We start from the raw sequence: 21236 nt of genomic DNA, 5'->3' as shown, positions 1-21236 counted from the left end.
ATTGTTTTTCTCCCTATCCCTGCCGCTGCAAATATATACACCGCTCCTGAATTCCCATTTTAATCAGCAAGAAGTTCCACATGTAAAAGCGGCACAAACTTTAAAATAACGTCCTGCAGTCTCTGGGCATGCACCCCCAGATGGGAGCAAGGCAGAGTCTTGGTACACTCTGTGCAAAGTCTCACGCCTCAGACTTTTGAAGAGGTTTTAATAATTCTGGGAGGATCTGAGCTGAGAACCCATTTGCTGGCAGTGAAGTGTGTCAGCGTGGCAGCAGGCTCCGTCCTGACAATGGGGAGATAAATTCAGGCCTTGGGAAATTTTGCAGGTGATGCGTTTCTTGTATACAAACAGAACTGTTCAATGTGATTCGCTCTACCTGGAAATATACATTATTTTTTTTCTGCTGCTGTTTCCTAGTTGACAGTAATTACATAAACAATTGCATGACTAATTCCTGATGCTGGCTTTGTAACTGGTTGGACCTTAGGCTCACATCCTTACATGTAAATACAAGTCAGCTTCCTGCTGGTGTATTCCCCTGGAGAGGGCAACAGTTATATTCGGCTGGGACTATCTACCAAACCATCACAAAAAAACATGGTAAGAATCCTGAGACGTACAGGGTAAATTTTTTCCAAAGAACTTTAAATAAATTATTGAAGAGTCAGTGGTGTTTAGGTTCCCAAATGAAGCAGAAGGCTCTGAGAAAATTATTCCTTGTTCTCTGGTCAAAATCTAACTTTTTATTGCAGTAATGGAGGAAAACAGACGCCAGCAGGCAGTCCGGGCTCCCTGGCTCTGCGGGCTGTTACATTTCCATACAATCCTGTTGCATGCCAGAAAGTGGGCTGTAAGGATAGCAGCCAGAGTTCTGTCCTCTCTGCATTAATTAAGCCAGTTATCTTTGAAAATTAGCAGCCTTTCTGCAGGTACAATCATACCCATACCCAAATGAGCATCCTGCTGGAACCTGGGGCCACACTGCTGGGAAGAGAGCAGCGTGAAGCCTCCTTGGGGTCACCCCGCCTTGGGGTTACCCTTCCTTGGGGTCACCTCTCTTTGGGGTCATCTCTCCTTGGGGTCACCTCTCTTTGGGGTCATCTCTCCTTGGGGTCACCCATCCTTGGGGTCACCCTTCCTTGGAGTCATCTTTCCTTGGGGTCACCTCTCCTTGGGGTCACCTCTCTTTGGGGTCACCTCTCCTTGGGGTCATGCTTCCTTGGGGTCACCCTTCCTTGGAGTCATCTTTCCTTGGGGTCACCTCTCCTTGGGGTCACCTCTCTTTGGGGTCACCTCTCCTTGGGGTCATGCTTCCTTGGGGTCACCCTTCCTTGGAGTCATCTTTCCTTGGGGTCACCTCTCCTTGGGGTCACCGTTCCTTGGTGTCATCTCTCCTTGGGGTCACCCCTCTTTGGGGTCACCTCTCCTTGGGGTCACCTCTCTTTGGGGTCACCTCTCCTTGGGGTCACGCTTCCTTGGGGTCACCCTTCCTTGGAGTCATCTTTCCTTGGGGTCACCTCTCCTTGGGGTCACCCCTCCTTGGGGTCACCTCTCCTTGAGGTCATCTCTCCTTGGGGTCACCTCTCCTTGGGGACACCCCTCCTTGGGGTGTCCCCTCCTTTTCTGAGGAGCTGGATTTAAGCTCAGGCCTTCATCCTCGCCCAAAGCCCACCGTGGCATGCCCGTGCCATGCCTTTTGCCCATCCTGACTTGACTTTCTGGCCGCGGTGCAGCGGGACTCAGAGGGCCAGGGGGGTGTCCGGCCCCAGTTGCCGCCCTCATGCCAGAGAGCGAGTGGAGGGATGCGTATCTGGCCTCAAATACAGGTCATCTCCCGCTGCCAATCTGTTTCGTCTTCCTTCCCCGTGCACACACTGGCACCTGCCAGTTCCCAAGCTCTTGTTTAGCAAGTGCCAAAGATAAGAGCAGAACATTAAACAGCAGTCTTCCTTTGAGAAAGGCAAACACACCCTTTTCATTTTCTCAAGCACAGGTTTTGCTAATGCTTCCTGGTAATTACCGTCATTGCCATCCTGCACACTACCCTATTCCAGTCACAGATTAAGCGGCTGTGAGGAAGAGGCACCTATTCAATAGATTTCAATGAGCCCTCTCTCGCAGACATAAATATTTGAAAAATAGGTGCTTTGTTGGCAGCGCCCATGCCCGGGAGCACTGCAAGGTGCCACTGTCAGCGGGTGCCTGGACCATGCACCAAGGAAGCCCGGGCCGGGCAGCGCGGGATGGAGCTTTGCTCCCTGCCCCGAGAAAGCAGCCGCTCGTAAGAGGGGTCTTTGTTAGGAGCTCGTTTGGTAACGCGCTCTACCACGCCGCTGGCTCCTAAATCACAGTGCTGGAACCAGAGGGCTAGGTGGGAGCATGCACCACGCCGGGCTGCCGGGGCTCACCGCCGGTTCCTTCGGCCCCAGAGCTCTGTCCCCACCAAGCTCGCACGTCGCCCGACTGCTCTGCAGCTTCTCTCTGCCCGGTCTGAGCACCCTCAGGCAGGCTTGGAGCAGACGGGGCAGTGGTGGCGCAGGGATGCGCAGGGATGCTCCGGTGTCACGCAGTCCCGGCGAGGGACAGGCGGCTGAGTGCTGGCACCCATCGGGACCCTCCACGGGGCATCCCCAGGCTCCTGCTGGGAGGATGGGTAACAGAAGGGTTGTCCAAGGGAGAGCTGGAAGGAGGGCTGCCGCATCCTTCCTCTGCTCTGCGCCACGCTCCTTCCTTCGGACGGAATTAATTAGGCTCTGTGCTTGGATTCATAGAATCATGGAATGCTTTGGGTGGGAAGGGACTTTTAGAGCCCACCCAGCCCAGCCCCTGCAGTGCCAGGGACAGCTTTAACCAGAGCAGGGTGCTCAGAGCCCCGTCCAGCCTGGCCCGGGATGTTTCCAGGGATGGGGCCTCCACCGCCTCTCTGGGCAACCTGTGCCAGTGCTTCACCACCCTCATTGTAAAAAATTTCTCCTTATATCCAGTCTAAATCTATTCTTCTGTAGTTTAAATCCATTATTCCTTTAGAGACAGTAAAGTGGATTGCCTTGCTCTGATTTGAATCTGAGCATCTCTCCATTTTTTTCCTCGCCTGCGTTGAAACAAGATGATGCGGGCTGTGAGGGCAAATAGAGAAAATTGGGAGCACCTTTTCCTAAAGAGCCAGCTCCGCTCTTAAAGCCCACCAGAAAAGGGGCAGGGGGAGCAACGGTGAGCACAAATCCCTCTCTAAGCAACAGCTTCTTTCCAGGTTTAAATAAAAAATAAAATAAAATATTAAATTTATTAAATCCTTTTAAATAAAAATAAAATGCTTATATTTTAACTAACTGAATAGATGAAATCACTAACGAGGAAGCAAACAGACTGTTAACTGCCAAACAAGGAGATTGTTTTGACATAGAAACATCTCTGCAACTATTTAATTGCTTGGAGGCTGAGCAATAAAGCGCTGTAGGAAATTCCCCGCATCTCTCTTCCAGATACCAGCATACCTTTTTTCCTGAATTAAAGAAAAAGAATGAGGTCATCAACATAATTTAAATATTTATTGGTGGATAAGGAAAACAAACATAAAGAATGTCTTTTCCTCTAGTTGATCTTTCCTTTGCGTGTGAAATTTAGATATATAGTTGTCTATAACTTTAGACAAAGCCATTTCAGTAGTTCCTATCAGTTACTCATGTCTCTTCTTCCTCCCTCACAAATATCAGCAAATAAGTGTTCTCACAAAATTGCAAATTTAAAAAAAAAAAAAAAAATTGAGCGCTGGTAAATAGGAGGCCCAAAGATGGAGATCCAGATCACCAACTCGGTGCCACGCAGACCAGGAAACAGATCAGCCATTTTCATGTAAAGCACACCAAGTTTTGAAATCTTTTTGAAGGCAAGTCTTTGAAACATTTCTCTAAAATGATGCATTACCTACTAAACGTTTTACACCATGCTGTGTTAAACATATGAGAGGGTAACAGCCGAAAATGAGCGGTAGTTTTCCAGCAACTTCCACACAAATTGCATCTTTGCAGAAGTGGTGGCACAACAGCACTTAACATCAGGCAAAAGACTCAAGGTGCATTTCAAGTAGGCTAAAAACAGCCTGGAAGGAATAGGAGGTGGAGAAGTACAGCTGTTTGTAGGGGCAGGAGCTGCTAAGGAGAAGGCTCCCAGGCCACGACTGCCTGAAGGGGCAAGAAAAGGGCTGGTGCTGCCTGGAGGGGAAGAGAAGGAGGGAGGGGAGGCAAAAACCTGGCCCAGCCAGCCAATACAAGATTTCTGAAGATGGTATTTTGGTCCACCTGCATCCCGGCCATACATTTATTTGCATTAAACAAAACAACCATATTTTTCACTTGACCTGCAGGACATGAAAAGGTGACAAGTGGAAGTGGATACAAAATTCACGTTCTAGAGTGCATTGTCCGCAGTGGGAGACTTATCCTGTGGCCTCAAAACCTCTAGCGTCAAGCCAAAAAAGAAGGAGAAGAGCAAGGCTGCGCCGCCCTCTGACTTTTCGTCCTCTGAAGCCCCGTCAAGAACTTCCCAAGGCCGCTGTGTCTCGGAGCCGGGCTGCGGGGTGCACTTCAGGTGGTCACACCTGCCAGACTACGGGATGAATTGGCCAAAAGCTTTATCTGTACTTTTAGCCCAGTGCCAATTGACCTTTCCAAGGGGTGAGAGACCCAGCTCTGAAGCCGATGCCGTGCTGGACCATCGCCCAGGAGCTGGGTCACTGTCCTCCTCATGTGCTCGCAAGCCTGTGGCTCAACAGGAGTAGAAGGAAAGCTGCTGAATGTCCACTCGAGACCGAAGAGCTGGGGCAAGTCTTGAGCTCTCCTTCGCCCCCGAGCAGCCCCGCCGCTCCCCGCCACAGGCAAGGGCTCGCTTCTTCAACATACCTGCCCTTGAGTAAGACGTGGAAACGCTCGCAGAAAGAGGTAAGTAAATCCTTCCTCAATATAGTTTTACAAGCATGTGATAGGTGTTGAAGCATGTAAAATTTGATACGGGCGTGTTCTGCTACAGGTGCATGAGTTGGAAATGAGTTACCCATTTGTTTCTTCTTTAAATCACACTGCTGACTCTATCCCTGTGCTGGAGATAACGCTGAGGTGGCCTTCACCACCGCCGGCACGTAGGAGAGTGGCTCCGTGCCATGACCTCTGCCACACACAGTGTGTGTGTGTGTGTGTGTGTATATATATATATATATATATGAGGTTGTAGTGAGGTGGGTGTTGGTCTCTTCTCCCAAGGAACAAGCAATAGGACAAGAGGAAATGGCCTCAGGTTGTGTCAGGGAGGTTTAGATTGGATATTAGGAAGAATTTCTTCCTAAGAAAGAGCGGTCAAGCATTGGAACAGGCTGCCCAGAGAGGTGGGGGAGTCCCCACCCCTGGAGGGGTTCAAAAAACGGGCAGAGGTGGCACTTGGGGACATGGTTTAGTGGGCATGGTGGGGTTGGCTTGATGGTTGGACTGATGATCTTAGAGATCCTTTCCAACTTTAGCGATTCCCAGTTTTACTTTCATTAAAAAATAATCCAGCCAGCAAGCCAGGAAACATGAACTTATTACTCTACCCATAGTTAGTTTAGTGGTGGACTTGGTAGTGTTAGGTTAATGGTTGGACTGGATGATCTTAAAGGGCTTTTCCAACCTAAATGATTCTATGATTATATAGATATATATGTATATATATACAGATGCGAGGTGGACAAGGACTGGCGGGAGGCTCATGTCACTGTACTGTGTGAAGGAAAACCCTCCGTGTTCTCTTCAAACCCAAGATTCAAGCCCAGAGCCTGCTGCTGTGTTGGCAAAAACCAACAGAAACGTGCACTTCTCTGTGTGGCGTTTAGCGGCAAATGCCCGGGCCGAGCCTCCTCACCCAGGCCCGGGAAAAGCCCCGTCCCTCGGGCCAGCGCCCGGCCGGGGATACAGCGAGGTCCCCCCGAGGCCCCGGCCCCCGCTCCCGCCTGAGGGAGAGCGGGGACGATTCAAATGGCGGCCTCCCGCGGCGGCCGCGCCGGCCCGTGGTGCACCGCGGCGCCAAGATGGCGGCGCCCAGCGAGGGCCGGCCGGGACGCGGCGCATCGCCGTTCCCGGGCACCGAGAGCGGCCCCTTCGCCTTCCCCTTCGCCGTCCCGCACGGCGCCGCGGGCTCCGGGGCGGAGGAGCCGTCCAGGAAGCCGTGCCGAGCCTGCACGGATTTCAAGAGCTGGCTCCGGGAGCAGAGGAAGCGGGCGGCCCCGGGCGGCGGGGTGAGGCGGCGGCTTTCCCGTGGCGGCGGGAGCCTCCCCCGGCACCCCCGGGGGGCTGTCGAACCTCCAGCCCCCGCAGAGCTGTGAAGTGGGCCTCTGTCCTGCCCCCCCAAGCGCGGTGGGGCTGTGTGTCCCCTCCTCGGGGTGTGAAGGGGCCAGGGGCAGGGTTTCCCCCTCTGTGGGGGTGTGGATGGGGCCTCCATCTTCTCCCCAGCCGGTGTGAAGCGGGGCTCGGCCGTCGTCCCCCGCTGAGGGTGCGAAGGGCCTGACCCCGCCATCTCCTCCCACCTGAGAGCAAAGGGGCTGTTTCCCTGCCAAGCACCATCGTCCCCTCACAACCCTCTCTCCCACTCCAGGACCCGGTGGTTGTGGAGGAGAAAGAACCGCCGCCGGACTGTCCCCTGGACAGCGAGCAGCTGGGCCGCAACACCTGGGCGTTCCTGCACACCATGGCAGCGTACTACCCGGACCGCCCCACCAGCACCCAGCAGAAGGAGATGAGGGACTTCATCAACCTCTTCTCCAAGTTTTACCCCTGCGAGCACTGTGCTGAGGATCTGAGGGAAAGGTGAGTTGCTTCATCCTTTGGGTTTTTTTGGTGCTGAAGGGGCTAGCCTGAAATGCTGGGCTGCAGCAGCTATTTGCATATCGGCAGCTCTTCTCGCACTTGGGGTTCGTAGCTACCTGAACTGGTTTCTTCCATTATTGCATCAATCAGAGATACACTTACTCAGAAAACAAATACCTTTTCTCTTGCTGTTAGGTTGTGTGTTGCCTCCAAGCCCTCCCTGAGGCGATTTCGGGATTTTTCTGGTTCAAACTGGACTTGCGTTCTGTTGTGGAATTAGACTAGGACTTGAAATAATTTGGCTTTCAGGAGGCAAGTGGTGTTCTTCTCCAGAAAATCCCCTTTATTGGCAACCTCAGCAGTGGAGGCAAAGACCAAAATGGGTTGTGATGTTTGATAAAGTTTTCTGTTCCTGTTACTGTCAACTTGTTTCTTCAAAGTTTCAACTCCTCTTTTCTGGATGATGAAACCTAATTCTTGACTTAGCAGGCATCACGTGGCAGAACAACTGCTCAGTATTTTTCATTTATTATTCTACTTTTTCTTTCTTTAATTGGTGTTTTGATGAACTCAAGTACTTACTGCTTTTTATCATAGATAAGCTGTTTGACTCCTGCGTCTTTTCCAGTTGACAAGACTAGGCACTGAATGAAACCAAGCCACTTGCAGCCATCAGTATTTTATAGTGGAGGTTTGGCCTCTGATAATTACTGATGTCTGTGCGCTCTTGTCTGGGCTCTTTTTGGGACTCATCTTGCAATAGCAGGAAAGGCGACTCTGGCTGGCTGCGTGCTATGTGCCTGCTTTGGGTATTGAAGGTGGTGACTGTAAAGAAGTAACATTTGTTTCCTCTTCTCTGCAGATTACGTACAAATCAGCCTGATACAAGCAACAGAAATAACTTCTCCCAGTGGTTATGTCTTCTTCATAATGAAGTGAACAGGAAACTGGGGAAATCTGAATTTGACTGCTCTCGTGTGGATGAGCGCTGGCGAGATGGTTGGAAAGACGGTAGTTGTGATTAATCAGTCGAGACTGCTTTGGAAATCTAACAGACCGATGCAGTCTGGTGTCGAGTTGCTACAGGGAGATGTGTGCGTCAATAACGGTGTGTTTGCGTGCTTGTGTGTGTGATTGATATGGCTTGTGGAAATAAAGGTAAACCTAGAAGTAAGTTTGAAAATCTTATCCTAATAGTATTTTGATAAATGATTACATAAATGTATTACCTGAGGGACTGAGGCCTTACATTTGACACAGGAATTGCGAGAAACCTGTGGAATTAAGTCACTGACAAACTCGTGGAGACTTTCATTATGACGTTTCCTTATTTTAGGGGCATTTGCTTATTTCTGTGACTAGAATTCCTTTTCCCTGAACACAGTTGTGAAGGCTGCCCTGTGGCATTTTATGTTTATCTGCAGGCGCTATCCTGATGTTTTAGAAAATGCCTCTGATTAATTGTAATTTTCAATGAAAAATCCTATCCCAGCCAAAACCAGGACACTGTTGTTCTGATAGAGAAAACTCATGCTGTGTTTTGTGCCAAGTCTGTACCCCTGGATCTCTCTTTCCAAGATCTCCAATGCTTTTTGTTAAACTTGGATCCAGTTCCTTTGATAAAAGGCCTGAAGGCAGGTACATTTAATTTAAATACTGAAATCACGGAGTCCAGATTTCTCATTTTATTTTTGTATTTCAACTTATCATGTAAGAGGACGTTGTAGAAAGGGAAACTAAAGCAGGACCAAAAAAACCCTCATCTGATGAATGGAATGAAGTTTCAGCTGGGTGAAATTCAAACGTCTTAAATTGATTGCTAATTTTCTTTGGATCCCGAAGCGGTATGATGATGAGTTCTACTGAACTACTTATTCTTAAAGCAGATAACCTCTTCATCTCTGCTGTGAACTTTTGTCAGTCGTGAAAATAGCTCAAGACTGATAGCTGTAATGAAGCATATCCAGCTTTGTTTAGCATACAGTATTTCTGAGATGTCACTTGTGCTTTGAAATTCTTGATTAGTACTTGCTGACCTGGTTGATATTCTGGTATTATGCCCTAGCTAAAAATCTCTCTAGAACAAAGCCCCCTGCAGTATTTGAGTCCTGCTTAAGACTGTGATGTCAGCTTTCCATAGTATTTATTGCACAGGGGACTCAAAGGAGTCCCTAGGGTAGATTCCCTCTGTAGAAACTGGTCAGGATCCATGCTATGTGTGTTTTTCCTAGGTCAGCTATACTGCATCAGTGTATTGATACGTAAATGTGAATTTCACATTCAAGTGAAATAACAGCATAAATGATTTACACCACAGTGCATATAAACACATGTGTCTCTATAAAAAGAGACAGCTTACCAAAAAAAAAAAAAAAGTCAAAATAATTTCAAGTTCTTAAAATAGATAGTGATATCATCCCCTTATTGCATTTCTGGCTCTGAAAAGTTTGCAGGAGTTTGCACAAGCCATGACAATAGTAGGCTTTTTCCTTCTGTACTTCCTGCTGAGGTTTTCTTGTGCGTTTTAGTGAGCTTCCTTATTTCATGCACTACAGTACACTTGTAAATTTACTCTTGCTGATAAGAGTGTCACAGGGAAATACTAATGGTACTTTTATAATAGTATTACAGTGATGACAGCTCATATCTAAGAACTTTGATCTTCAAACCTGTGTGCACGGGGCTCTTTAGTGTTCAGAAAAGCAGTAAGAACTTTGGAAATGAATTTTAGTGTTTTATGGTATATTCAATTTCTTTCAAGTTGGACCTGTTAAAACAATATGAGACAAATTTTATGGACTGGTTATTCTTGATGTCTTCTATGTGATAACGTTTCTAACCACAAACCTAATGAAAGTGATTATAAGATATTTTATGAAGTATGCAATCTGACTTATGACTTGAAGGTATCGTTCGGGTTATTAAAAGTACTCAGAAAATTTGCCTAGTAGCATGTTGAGGTTCTTAGAACAAATAAATTCTAGCCCTTGGTTTTTGTCTTTTTAGAATTAAGCTCAGTCCCCCAAACAAAGCACATTGGTATCCGCTAGTGGGGAGAGGACCAAGAAAAAGGCTGCAGCCCCCCTCCCTTTTGTCAGGCATGGCCTAAATTTCCCAGTTCTGTCAGGACAGTTTTAGCAGCTGGGGCTGTGGACAGGCGCTTTCTTCCAGACTTGGTTGTACTAAAGGAGGAATTTACTGTTCTTCCTTTCCAATCTGCCCTCGACTATTCTCAGTGACAATTTCATCGCCCATGGAGCAGATGATGAGATTTCTTTGCTTCAGCGTAAATGAGCAGGTTGGTAAACACCTGTCTCGGCCTTTTTCATCTTAATACTGAAAATGGGCCGGGTGGGTGAGTTGCACTTGCTTATGCAAGCGCCCTTGATCTCTGCAGCTGAGTCCTAGGACTGCCGCTGTCTTGCGCTGGCAAGCGGTTGGTGATCGGAAGGTGCGGGCAACCTTCCGTCATCCTGCAGCATCTGTCCACATTGTAAGAGCGTGGAGAGGAAAATAAACGTGTATCCCGCTCAAAATCAAGGGGAGCAGCTGCGGCAACGCATTTTTTTGTCACCTTGTGTTGTTCAAGGAGGTGGTAGTGGTGTGCAGAAGCAATGGCCCCTTCTGCCAGCATGGACTGTTCTGCTGTCCCGGCAGCGGTGCAGGGGTAGGGAAAGAGCCTTAAAGCTGAAGCCAGCGTCTTTAGCGAATGCTTCCTAATAATGAGGCCGCCAGTTGCGGCTGCTAGGATGTTATTAGGGCAGTTTGTAACTTTGCTAAGTCACCATTTGGTAAAATACATGCTTGCACTCTGTTCTGTCATGTGTATGGCTTTGCAGAAGAGCTTTGACTTAGATGTTTCTCAGGCATATCATCATCTCTGTGGACTTGACTGTGCGGGGAGGGGGGGATTTTTTTTGCTGCTCGTTTGTACCACATCTTGAGTTTTAATCTTATGTAAGGAATTTCTGTTGAAGAGACTTGTATTTGTGTACAGAAAATTGTGAATTCCTCTCTAAATGCACTTAATTAAATCTAATTTTAAAAATATCTATATTCACATTATATTTCCTGTTGATGTGAAAATAATAAAGCAACTGAGTTCATTCCTGGCTTCCCTACTGCATGAGACCTTAGGAAAAGGCGTCATGTTGTGGCGGTGTGTCTAACCTTCTGCATGCCAGTGTATTGCCATCTGAGCTTGATTGCTCAGCTGAGGTTACGTGATTCTCTCTGTGTGTTGATCAGACAAGGTGGGGCTGCAACCCTGTTGTGCTGCTGAATTGACACAATTCTCTGTGGGCCAAGAAGCTACAGAATCGCAGTGATTTTGTACAGCAGGGCCTTGCCCATCAGATCAGAGTTTGGCTTTATGTGGGGACCAGTGGGATTTTTTTATGGGGTTCCAGTGGTTTTCTCGTATATGTGTCTGACAGCATTAAGGGTAGCGTTACAGTTGGGAGGAGCTCCAACGTTGCTGAATCTGAGCAGGATGGCAGAGGAGGGTGTTACCTACTGAAGGGCAATGTTTGTTAACTGCGTATTCACTGCACAACCATGCACATCCCATCGCATTTACCAGAAAGGGGAAGCTGCTTCTGATCGATACGAGGAGCCCTTGCAAGACAAAGCACAGTCAGGTGCTGCCTAAGGAGCTTGTGGGACCTTCCTCAAGATTTGCTCCTGTGTAAGAGGCTCCTGGCTAACCTTTCAGCTTCACAAAGGACTTACTGTTTTCATGGACCGGTTTGCATTCACAGCTGTAATTTTTTTTTTCTTCTTTTTTTTTCCCCAGAAAGCAAAGAGCAGGGAGTCACGAGGGAATTGTCTGCTTCATGAATGGGAGGCAGACTTGCTTAAGCAAGTAACAAGCGTAGATGTTGGTGGAAGCACCACTATGCCTTTAACATTTTTCCAGGGATTAGCTGTTCCTTTGCAGTGTGTTGGGTGTATGGATTCTCCTGTTTACAGTGAGATTCCCAAGAGTGGCTTTGTTTGCATGTGTCTTTTGCTCCAGCCTGTTACAGGCAGTGTGTGATATTTCTTCCTGTTGGAGTTTTACAGGCTTGGAGAAGATAGGGTTTAGAGTTTGCTTTGGTGTTTTTCATTTTTTCACCCCTTCCTATCAGCATTGATTCCCCCACCCCCCAATTCCTGGAGTGGCTGTTCAGGTTTTTTGTCTGAACGATGGAGAGGAGCTGTTCAGTATTTTGTGTAGTCAGGAATAAACACTTCAGTAGAAACTGCCAGCAAGGTGGTGTGAAGTCAGCACTTGATTTTTGTAGGCTAATAGGAAATACAATAAAGCAAGTAAAGCAAAACCACAGCTAATAGCATGTAGGCAAATGGGCAGTTAGAATGTAGAGGACTGTCTGAGGGGACGGGGCTCAGCGTGGTCACCTGGAGCACTGAGCTGCATTGGCAAGTCCCGCGGGGAAGTGTACACGAACAACATACGATGCTTCTGAGCTGGCTGACACAGCCCGTTCAGGTGTGTCTGCACCGACGCACAATTAATTCACAGTTGAGGGAGCTGAGAGGTGGTGGTAGCTGGCGTGCAGCATGCATCTACTGCACATCGGAAAACTCGCCACAACTCGCAAAACTTCGGAACAAAGGTTGGTTCCTACCAACTAAGGATAAATGGGTCTCAGCGTCCTTATCTGCACTGATGCTGGGATATCTGTTATTGCTGTCAGTTCATGTTTGTAATTATTCTTAATGTTTCTGGAAGTAAAGTCTAACAAGCAGCACTAGCATTTGCCAAGCTTTGAAACTGTTCAGTTCCCCTTGGCATGTGACAATCCTGTCTGCGCATACTGGGCTAGTGAAGGGTGACTAATACAGCCCGGAAAGTTAGGCTGGCATTTCATAGAATCATAGAATCGTTTAGGTTGGGAAAGCCCTTTAAGATCATCCAGTCCAACCATTAACCTACACTACCAAGCCCACACTAAACCAATTAAGGGTAGACTAGACTAAACCATGTCCCCAAGTGCCACCTCTGCCCATTTTTTGAACCCGTCCAGGGATGGTGACTCCACCACCTCTCTGGGCAGCCTGTTCCAATGCTTGACTACCCTTTCCGTGAAGAAATTTTTCCTAATATCCAACCTAAACCTCCCCTGGTGCAGCTTGAGGCCATTTCCTCTTGTCCTATTGCTATTTGGGAGAAGAGACCAACACCCACCTCACTACAACCTCCTTTGGTTTGGGCTCGCAGCATCTGGCACGGTTGAGCCCTTAGACGGTGGTCCTGGCACCCAGGCCTGCCGAGTTCTGCCCCCGCTGCCCGTGACCTCGCTGCGTTGCTTCCTGCGGAAAGGTGTCCCGTGCTTCCTTGCGTCGTGCTAGTGCAGGCTGTTGGTTTTCCTTCCGAGCACTCCTAATCTTGAAGGCTCTTCCTGGTGCCAGGTTTTCCCTCCCGTATGTCACATGCCGTCATGCTGCTTGGCTTCTGTTGCCTGTTACTGCAATGGGCTTCGCAGGGGTGAAACTGGGGGGAAAATTTCCTTTGCATCTTAACCAAGCAAACAGTAGAGGGCAACAAAGCATGTATTTCGTTGACTTGCCTGTCTCATTCTCTGGAATAGCAGGCTGCTCTGGATATCGAGTGTTTTACCTCATGCTAGTCCTTTTCCTATGGTTTTGGGAGGGGATTTTGGTGACTTGAGTTGCTTTTCAAACTAGTGTGCAACACCTTTTGTATAATTACCTCCATGAGGGATGTGTTATTTCTCCACCTGTAGCTAAAATCTGCACTTGGAAGTATAATAAAACACCGTCTGGATGCTATTTCCAGCACGTTTCCTACCTGATCTTCATCCCATAGCTGGTCATAGATGGAGAAGTTCTGGCTTTTTTTATTAGGCCGTTCACAGATTGGAAAGGGTGAATAAATTTTATCTGGTAATTTGGTAACACTCACTTTCTTACACAGAGCACTGTGTGTGTAAAGACAGGGCGTTGCTTGCTCGTAGGAAAGTGACTTCAGCTGTGGCCAGCCTTCAGGGGTCCTCTTGGTGGCAGGGGCGGTTTGGGTTAGATCCCATGGCTTGCTTTGTTCCTCCTGTGACCTGAGCCAACAGCAGATGGGAGCCAGATGTGCGCCTTGCCGAAATGTGAGCTGCGCCGTGCCGGCACAACTCAGCTGTGCCACACGCGAGCTCTTCCGTGGATGTGCAGACACGTGTGGGCTCGTGCACGGAGCAGACGTAGGTAAGGGCAATGGTACACAGCAGTCACGAAACCCGCCTCGTTTGTAGTCAGAGAAGGGATCAAACTTACTTGGCATGGGTGTCATCTGCTCTGGATGCTTTATGGAGGAAAAAGAGGATTTGGAAAGAAGATCAGAAGACAGTCATGCCTTCAGCAAAGCTGCTCCTTTTGAGATACAGGGATGCAACCCAGCCTTTCTGCATGGGAAAGAGGTAGAAGAAATCCCACAGAGTTTCATGGGAGCCTTGTTTTGAATTAGTATATCTGTGAGAGAGAGAAAACAGCTGAGTTAAATGAACGCCTTTCCCGCAGTAAACACCAGGCAGCTATTTCATGCAGTCCCTCAAAGCTTCCATTTTTCCCACAACACCAAGCTTTAGGTCTAAACTCAAGTCCCAGTACTGGATGGGGACTTTCAAATGCCGAGTATGGTCAAGCAAAGCTGGGCTTCCCCTGCTTCTTCCATCCGTGACATCTGGCCCGAGCTACCAGCAGTGTGAAAAAGTGGGTTCTGGGACTGCACCTCATGTCGTGCTTCTTAGATGGGGTAAGAGAGATGCAAAACACGTAAGACAAGGCCTATATGGCTAGAGACTCAAGAGATCAAGATTCAGTTCTTAGTCGTAAGCTTCTTGCTAGACCCCAGGTAAGTCGCTTCATCTTTTGCAGCCTCACTTCCACAAAACGGGAATAAAAACAGTGGTTTCACCGGGCTTTGCTTGTATTTCCTATTTAGATGACGATCTCTTTCAGAGAGGCTATTTTAATGTGCTTGTACTGCATAGTCCTGGGCCCGAGATTGTTCACCACAATAAAATCACTCATCTCAATCCATCCCACAAATCCCCTTTACGTCAGGTTACATTTTTCTTTTGAAGCAGAGGACCTGTTTGGTATTTGTTATGTTCAGTTAAGAATCGAAGTGTTTCTTATTTTTCAGTATATCACTACAAATACCACATTCATTATGCAAACATTGTGGCCCTTCTTCCCCCCCCAGAACTTGCGTTCTTGTGTAACACGAGCAGAAATGATAACAATAAAAGGACTGAGCTGGGAGAGCTCCTTTGGCAGCAAAGCTTGATGTAGCTTGAGCGAGTTGTAGCAGCTACGCATGTCGGAGCATGGCTCGAGCTGCTCGGAGGCTGCCCCGTGTCCTTGTAGCTGTCAGCTCTGCTCACAGCACCACACCGTACCGCAACGCCGAGCAGGTAGCAGATGGCAAGCGCCGAAGTCAACTTGTTGGTCGGGCCCTACATGATGTGACTTGCTGTCGTGGTCCTAAGGAGGTCGGTTTGGAAAACAGCTCGGGATCTCATTTCCCTTCCGTTCGGCTCCTCCCAAGGTGTTGTGCACCTTCATGTAGCAGAGTTCAGCCCAGTGACTGAATCGGATTAGATTACTGGTTTGCCAAAAACCCCGGACTTTTCGTGCTATGAAATATTTTGACAAGCAGCAAAGTTTACTAGATGAGACGTCAAGCCTGCAACTGCACAGCTGGAAAGCATTTTGAAACCCTTTGGGGTTTTTGCTCAGTTCGGTTTTTATGCAAGTACTGAGATAGTAACTCCTCTGTTCAAAACAAATGCTATCTCAATTAATTGAATTTTGTTATCCATATCTTCCCCTGGCGATTTCAGTTAGTACAGTTTTCTGCCCTTTTATAGCGTGCTCATCTTGTCTTTATACTTGCACGGTAACTGCTGAATCCCACCCGAGAAATGGCCGCATTTCAGAAGCTGGGGAGCAACCAGCTAATAAATGATCTTCCAGATATTTTTGGATCTCTTAGGGTGGAAGGCATTAAGTAGCTTTCTAGCGATGGCATGCTAAGGTATTGCTGATCAGGAAGTCCATTCTCTCTGTTGCTGGGCACTATGAATTTCTAAGCACCTCTCAAATATTTCCATCAACCCTCTCGTTTTTCTAGAGACTAATGGCTGAAAGCAACATTAGCCAAACTCTAATGACCGTCAAGCAAAGCGTTTCAGAGTAGCAAGTAAATGAGCATACATCAAAGTACTGCTTCAAGGGTGCTGCCCGGGGAACGTGAAGGGCAAGCCGTCCTACCACTCACGCCCCGGCAAAGGACGGCGTCCGACCTCGCGGAGCTGCCGACATCGGCGAGCTGTGAACCGTGGCCAGAGCCTGGCTGCCTCCCTCGGGCCCCGCGCTGCGGAGAGCCAGCGTTCTGCTTATTTGAATCACTCGGCCGAAGCAGCTTCACCATAAATACATTGTCAAGGCTGTTTTGAGAGCAGGGCAGTTTCACATCACTGTTTTATTTTAGAGAAGTTAAGTAGAAAGTGCGGCTGATTGTTCTGCCTGCCGTATCAGGAGCATCCTGTTGCTACCCTCTGCCACAGAGAAAATATGGTGGGTCCTGCTAAAGAAATCACATGAACTCATCTTGTTCTTTACTGGGCTTCCTACGGGCCAGGTCCTGATCCCAGCGATCGCAGTGCCGGGACTGTGAAGCAGGGTGAGTTAGCCTCAGCCATCTGCTCGGAATTTTTGGCAAATACCTTCCGCTTCACAGAGCGATGCTAGCATGGCTTACAGTTGTTCGGCTGACAGCAGGTAACTCGGTAAGCTTTCATAAATGGGTTATGTCCAGCCATACGCCCTTGAAAAGCACGGCCACTCTTAGCTCTGTAGAGCTGGTTGAAGTCAGCCCTTAGTGGAGCGGATAGGGCTGGCTCAAGCTTTGAAGGAGGACAAAGCCCCACATCCTGTCTCCTCAAGGTTGTCACGTCCGCTTACTTACCCCTGGGTAAAAAACAGATTGCTTTTTTGTGTCGGAGACAAGGATTAAGAAGTCAAGGTGACTACAAGAAGCACGAGGCGAACCAATGTTTCCCACTACCCTTAATTAAACTCACGTAAAATCAAAACACGGACAGATCTCAGGCACTTGTCTGCGTGCCACTCTGTTTGCTCCCTGCCACTGAAATCCAGGGGGGATGGCAAATGCAGGCAGAACTTGTTAAACCCGAACAAATGCTCTGGAAAGTGCCATTTCCAAACGCTGTCCTTTTCCCCCATTTGATGGGGAAAACATTCCAAGATGCAATATCCTTCCCCGTTATTGGCTGGCTCTGTGTATGTTAGCTTATTTGCAGCAATAGGAAGTGAAACAAATAGCAGTTTGCATGTAGGCTAGAGATAGATGCTGTGCTTTATCTGCGCTGTGGCAGGGGACAAAAGCTAGCACAACTTGACGTGAAAAATTATTGTATAAATGTGCTGCGCACAGCAGAAGCTGGAGATACGAGCCTCGGAGAAAGAGGATAAGTTCAGAAGAAGGGATTTCTGTGGGGATCTTGCTTGATGCGTCACGGTCATGCCCTGAAGTGTATAAACCGTGTATCTGTCTGGAAATGGTTGTGATTTGTTCTATGGTAGCATCTGAAAGATTCGGGCAGTATCTTGGTCCCTTGTGCTTTGCATTGGCTGAAATATGCCTGTCCCAGTCGGGACAGATGAGCTGGGCAAAGTGTTTTAGAAAGGGGGAGCAGAGGCTTGGGAGGATTGAAGCGTCTTTTCCAATGTCACCAGAAAACCAAGCGCAGACCCCAGAGGTCTAGCCGATTCCCCGGGTGGTACCCCGGGAGCACGCTGCCCTCCTGCACGCCCTACCGCGCAGCTTGCTTAACGCCGTCGGTTTTCTGAGGGTCTGGCCGCAGCCTTTTACATGCACGAGCTGCTCGCGTTGCCCAGACCCCCCTGGGATGCACGGCGTGGCAACGCCTGTGCGGGACACCCGCTCGCGGGGCGAGGTGCGGGGCGTGCTGAGCCCAACCCAGACACGGGAGCCTCCTCGGGGAGCGGGGCTGCGCTTGCCGTCGTACCGAACCCTGGGCTGGTGGATACGGGATGGTTTCTTCTCAAAGCATGAAAATGGTTTTGGAGGACGCTGGAACAGCTGCTTCTAAATTGCTGAAGCTGTTTGAAAAATCTCACCTATGCTAACGCCTTCAAGTAAATATGGTCTTTGTTCGTAAATCTGCAATTCAGCTGCTGATGCTCTTGACGCTGGGGTGCAATCCCTCGGCCAGCCCCATGAGACGTCCTGCCAGAAGAAAGCAGGAGGGACCGACCTGGCATTCTCTTCGTAGCCGTTTCTTTTTTGCATAGTAAAATGTAATTTCTACTGGCGACACTGAGGAACGAAAGGCTGAATTCTGCTTTTCCTGCTGAGAGTCAGAAATAGATCTGGAGAGATGATGACTCACCTGTAATTGAGAAAAACTGAGTGGCATCATCGTGAGCTTTAACAGTTAAATCCCGATTCCACCTGCCAGAAAGAACCGACCAACAGAGCTGGAAAAGGCCAAAGTGAGACGGAGACGGGGCCCAGCACCTGGGAATCCTTTGCTTTGTTACAGCGCTTTGCACGTAAGGGGCTTAACACGCCTGCCACACGCATGCCCCGCGTGATCCCGCGGCAGTGGCACCGGTCCCTGCTCGGGGAATGGGAGCCGTAGGGACGGCAGGTCGGGAGGAGAGCTGGTGGTGGAGCCACGAGGAGCCCCCCAGCCCCAACCGGAGCCTTGCTCCGTGCCCGCAGTGCATGCGTACTCCTCCCTGCGACTTTCCCTGCAGTTCCCGTCCAAAGCAGAGATGATGTCAGAGTTGTCATGGCATCGGTATCTATGGAACCGGGATCATCATCACGGTGCTATGAAAACTAACTCAGGTCCTGGAGCCGTGGGGGGGAACTCCCTTTGCAGTAATTGAGGGTTTCCCTCTGTAAGGTTCCTCTCTTTTTCCTCCTTCCTGCTGTCCCTGGGGAGGGAGCGGGGACGGGGCATGGCCTCTCCCATCCCACGGCAGCTCTGGGTGCTTCCTTTCTCACACAAGGGAAGCGAGAGCTTCAGCCCCATCAGCCTTCACTTCCCTTTTCTCGCACCAGCTAACAGGCACGTAACGACGCGCCTTGCCGCGAAGCAGCCGCCAAACCTTTCCCTCTGCCGCGCCGGTGGGCTGCCCTCAGCCAAAGGCCCCGAGCCAGCGGCCGGCGGAGGAGCTTGCTCTGCCGTCGGGCAGAAAGTCCTGCCTGCATTGGGGCTGTGCTGCCTGCCGCGGGCTCTCGCTCCCCAGAATCATGGAGTAGAATCCTAGAATCGTTTAGGTTGGGAAAGACCTTTAAGACCATCCAGCCCAACCATTAACCTACACTACCAAGTCCACTCTAAGCCAATCAAGGGTAGACCAGACTAAACCATGTCCCCAAGTGCCACCTCTGCCCGTTTTTTGAACACTTCCAGGGATGGGGACTCCCCCACCTCTCTGGGCAGCCTGTTCCAATGCTTGACCACCCTTTCCGTGAAGAAATTTTTCCTAATATCCAATCTAAACCTCCCCTGGCGCAGCTTGAGCCCATTTCCTCTCGTCCTATCGCTAACTACATGGGAGAAGAGCCCAACCCCCACCTCACTACAACCTCCTTGCAGGTAGTTGTAGAGAGCGAGAAGAGGTGACAGCAGCCCTTTCTGCTCTTACCTCTGCCTGTCCCAGCGAGTGGCACGGCCACCACTGGGTCTGGGTGGAGAATCATCGAATCGTTGAGGTTGGAAAAGACCTTTAAGATCATCCAGCCCAACCATTAACCTAACACTACCAAGTCCACCACTAAACCAACTACTGAGAGGGTAATAATTCACTTCATGTTTCCTGGCTTGCTGGCTGGATTACTTTTTAATGAAAGTAAAACTAGGAATCATTAAGATTGGAAAGGATCATCTAAGATCATCAGTCCAACCATCAACCCAACACCCCCATGCCCACTAAACCATGTCCCAAAGTGCCACCTCTGCCCGTTTTTTTGAACTCTTCCAGGGATGGAGACTCCCCCACCTCTCTGGGCAGCCTGTTCCAATGCTTGAGAGAGCGCGTTTATCTTAGGGGAAGCAAGGTGTGCGTCTGCAGCAGAGGTGGGCTGAGCAGGACCTGCTCCGCATGGTGACCTCCCCGCGCTCCAGGCCATGGCATCTCCCTCCTGCCGACAGCCCAGGTACTTAGAGCTGCTTGGCTTGCCCTGGCCATAGCACAGGTACCCCTTGCCATTGCACAGTGATGCTGGCGTAGCACGGTGACCCTTGCAACAGCACCCTGCCCCTGGCCATAGCACGCTATCCCCAGAAGCAGCATGGTGACCGTGGCCGTAGCAAGGCATCCTGGCCATAGCGTGGTGTCCCCAGCCATTGCACGGTGACTGTGGCTATGGTGTAGTGACCGTGGCTGCAGCACTGTGACTCCAGCTGTAGCACACCTTCCTTGGGTGTAGCACGGTGTCCCCGGCCACAGCGTGGTGATGCTGGCTGTCCACGGTGCCCACCCCCATACTGTGGTGCCCACGGCCATCGCACAGTCCCCATGACCGTACAGTGGCACCCATGGCTGCAGCACGGTGCCCACGGCCATACTATGGTGCCCAAGGCTGTACTGTGGTGCCCACGGCCACGGCACAGTGCCCATGATGGTAGCACAGTGCCCATGGCCATACTATGCTGTCGGTGGCCGCAGCACGGTACCCACAGCTGCAGCACAGTGCCCACGGCTGCAGCATGGTGCCCATGGCCATACTATGGTCCCCACAGCCACAGCATGGTACCCACAGCTGCAGCACGGTGCCCACGGCTGCAGCATGGTGCCCATGGCCATACTAGGGTGCCCACAGCCACAGCATGGTACCCACAGCCGCAGCACGGTACCCACGGCCGCAGCATGGTACCCACAGCCGCAGCACAGTGCCCCCGTCCGCAGCACGGTGCCCACAGCCGCAGCACGGTGCCCACAGCCATACTGTGGTGCCCATGGCCACAGCACGGTGCCCACAGCCACAGCACGGTGCCCACAGCCACAGCACGGTGCCCACGGCCATACTGTGGTGCCCCCGTCCACAGCACGGTGCCCACAGCCGCAGCACGGTGCCCACAGCCGCAGCACGGTGACCTCGGCCATACTGTGGTGCCCACAGCTGCAGCACGGTGCCCCCGTCCACAGCACAGTGCCCACGACCACAGCACGGTGCCCACAGCCATACTGTGGTGCCCCTGCCCGCAGCATGGTGCCCACGGCCATACTGTGGTGCCCACGGCCATACTGTGGTGCCCACAGCTGCAGCACGGTGCCCACGACCACAGCACGGTGCCCACGGCCATACTGTGGTGCCCCCGGCCA

General features: G+C 50.0%; 1 protein-coding gene across 1 annotated transcript; it reads left to right on the top strand.

The window, feature by feature from the left end:
• The first annotated feature begins 6037 nt into the window (after positions 1-6037).
• On the top strand, positions 6038-7858 carry GFER (growth factor, augmenter of liver regeneration). Its single transcript, XM_075719199.1, has 3 exons — positions 6038-6265; positions 6622-6833; positions 7696-7858. Exons 1-3 carry the CDS (start codon positions 6059-6061, stop codon positions 7856-7858), a joined length of 582 nt encoding a protein of 193 aa, XP_075575314.1. The 5' UTR covers positions 6038-6058.
• Positions 7859-21236: the final 13378 nt, after the last annotated feature.

This window comes from Pelecanus crispus, chromosome 11 (assembly GCF_030463565.1).
Source record: "Pelecanus crispus isolate bPelCri1 chromosome 11, bPelCri1.pri, whole genome shotgun sequence".
In the NCBI taxonomy this organism is placed as follows: Eukaryota; Metazoa; Chordata; class Aves; order Pelecaniformes; family Pelecanidae; genus Pelecanus; species Pelecanus crispus.
Note: the sequence above shows the minus strand (reverse complement) of the source record. Positions and strands in the feature narration are given on the sequence as shown.

What these genes read in the sequence shown, in the direction of transcription:
- GFER (XM_075719199.1), top strand. Translation starts at nt 6,059, where the DNA reads ATGGCGGCGCCCAGCGAGGGCCGGCCGGGACGCGGCGCATCGCCGTTC. An exon ending in GGGCGGCCCCGGGCGGCGGG is followed by an intron (nt 6,266 to 6,621) that starts GTGAGGCGGCGG and finishes CTCCCACTCCAG; the next exon opens with GACCCGGTGGTTGTGGAGGA. An exon ending in GCTGAGGATCTGAGGGAAAG is followed by an intron (nt 6,834 to 7,695) that starts GTGAGTTGCTTC and finishes TCTTCTCTGCAG; the next exon opens with ATTACGTACAAATCAGCCTG.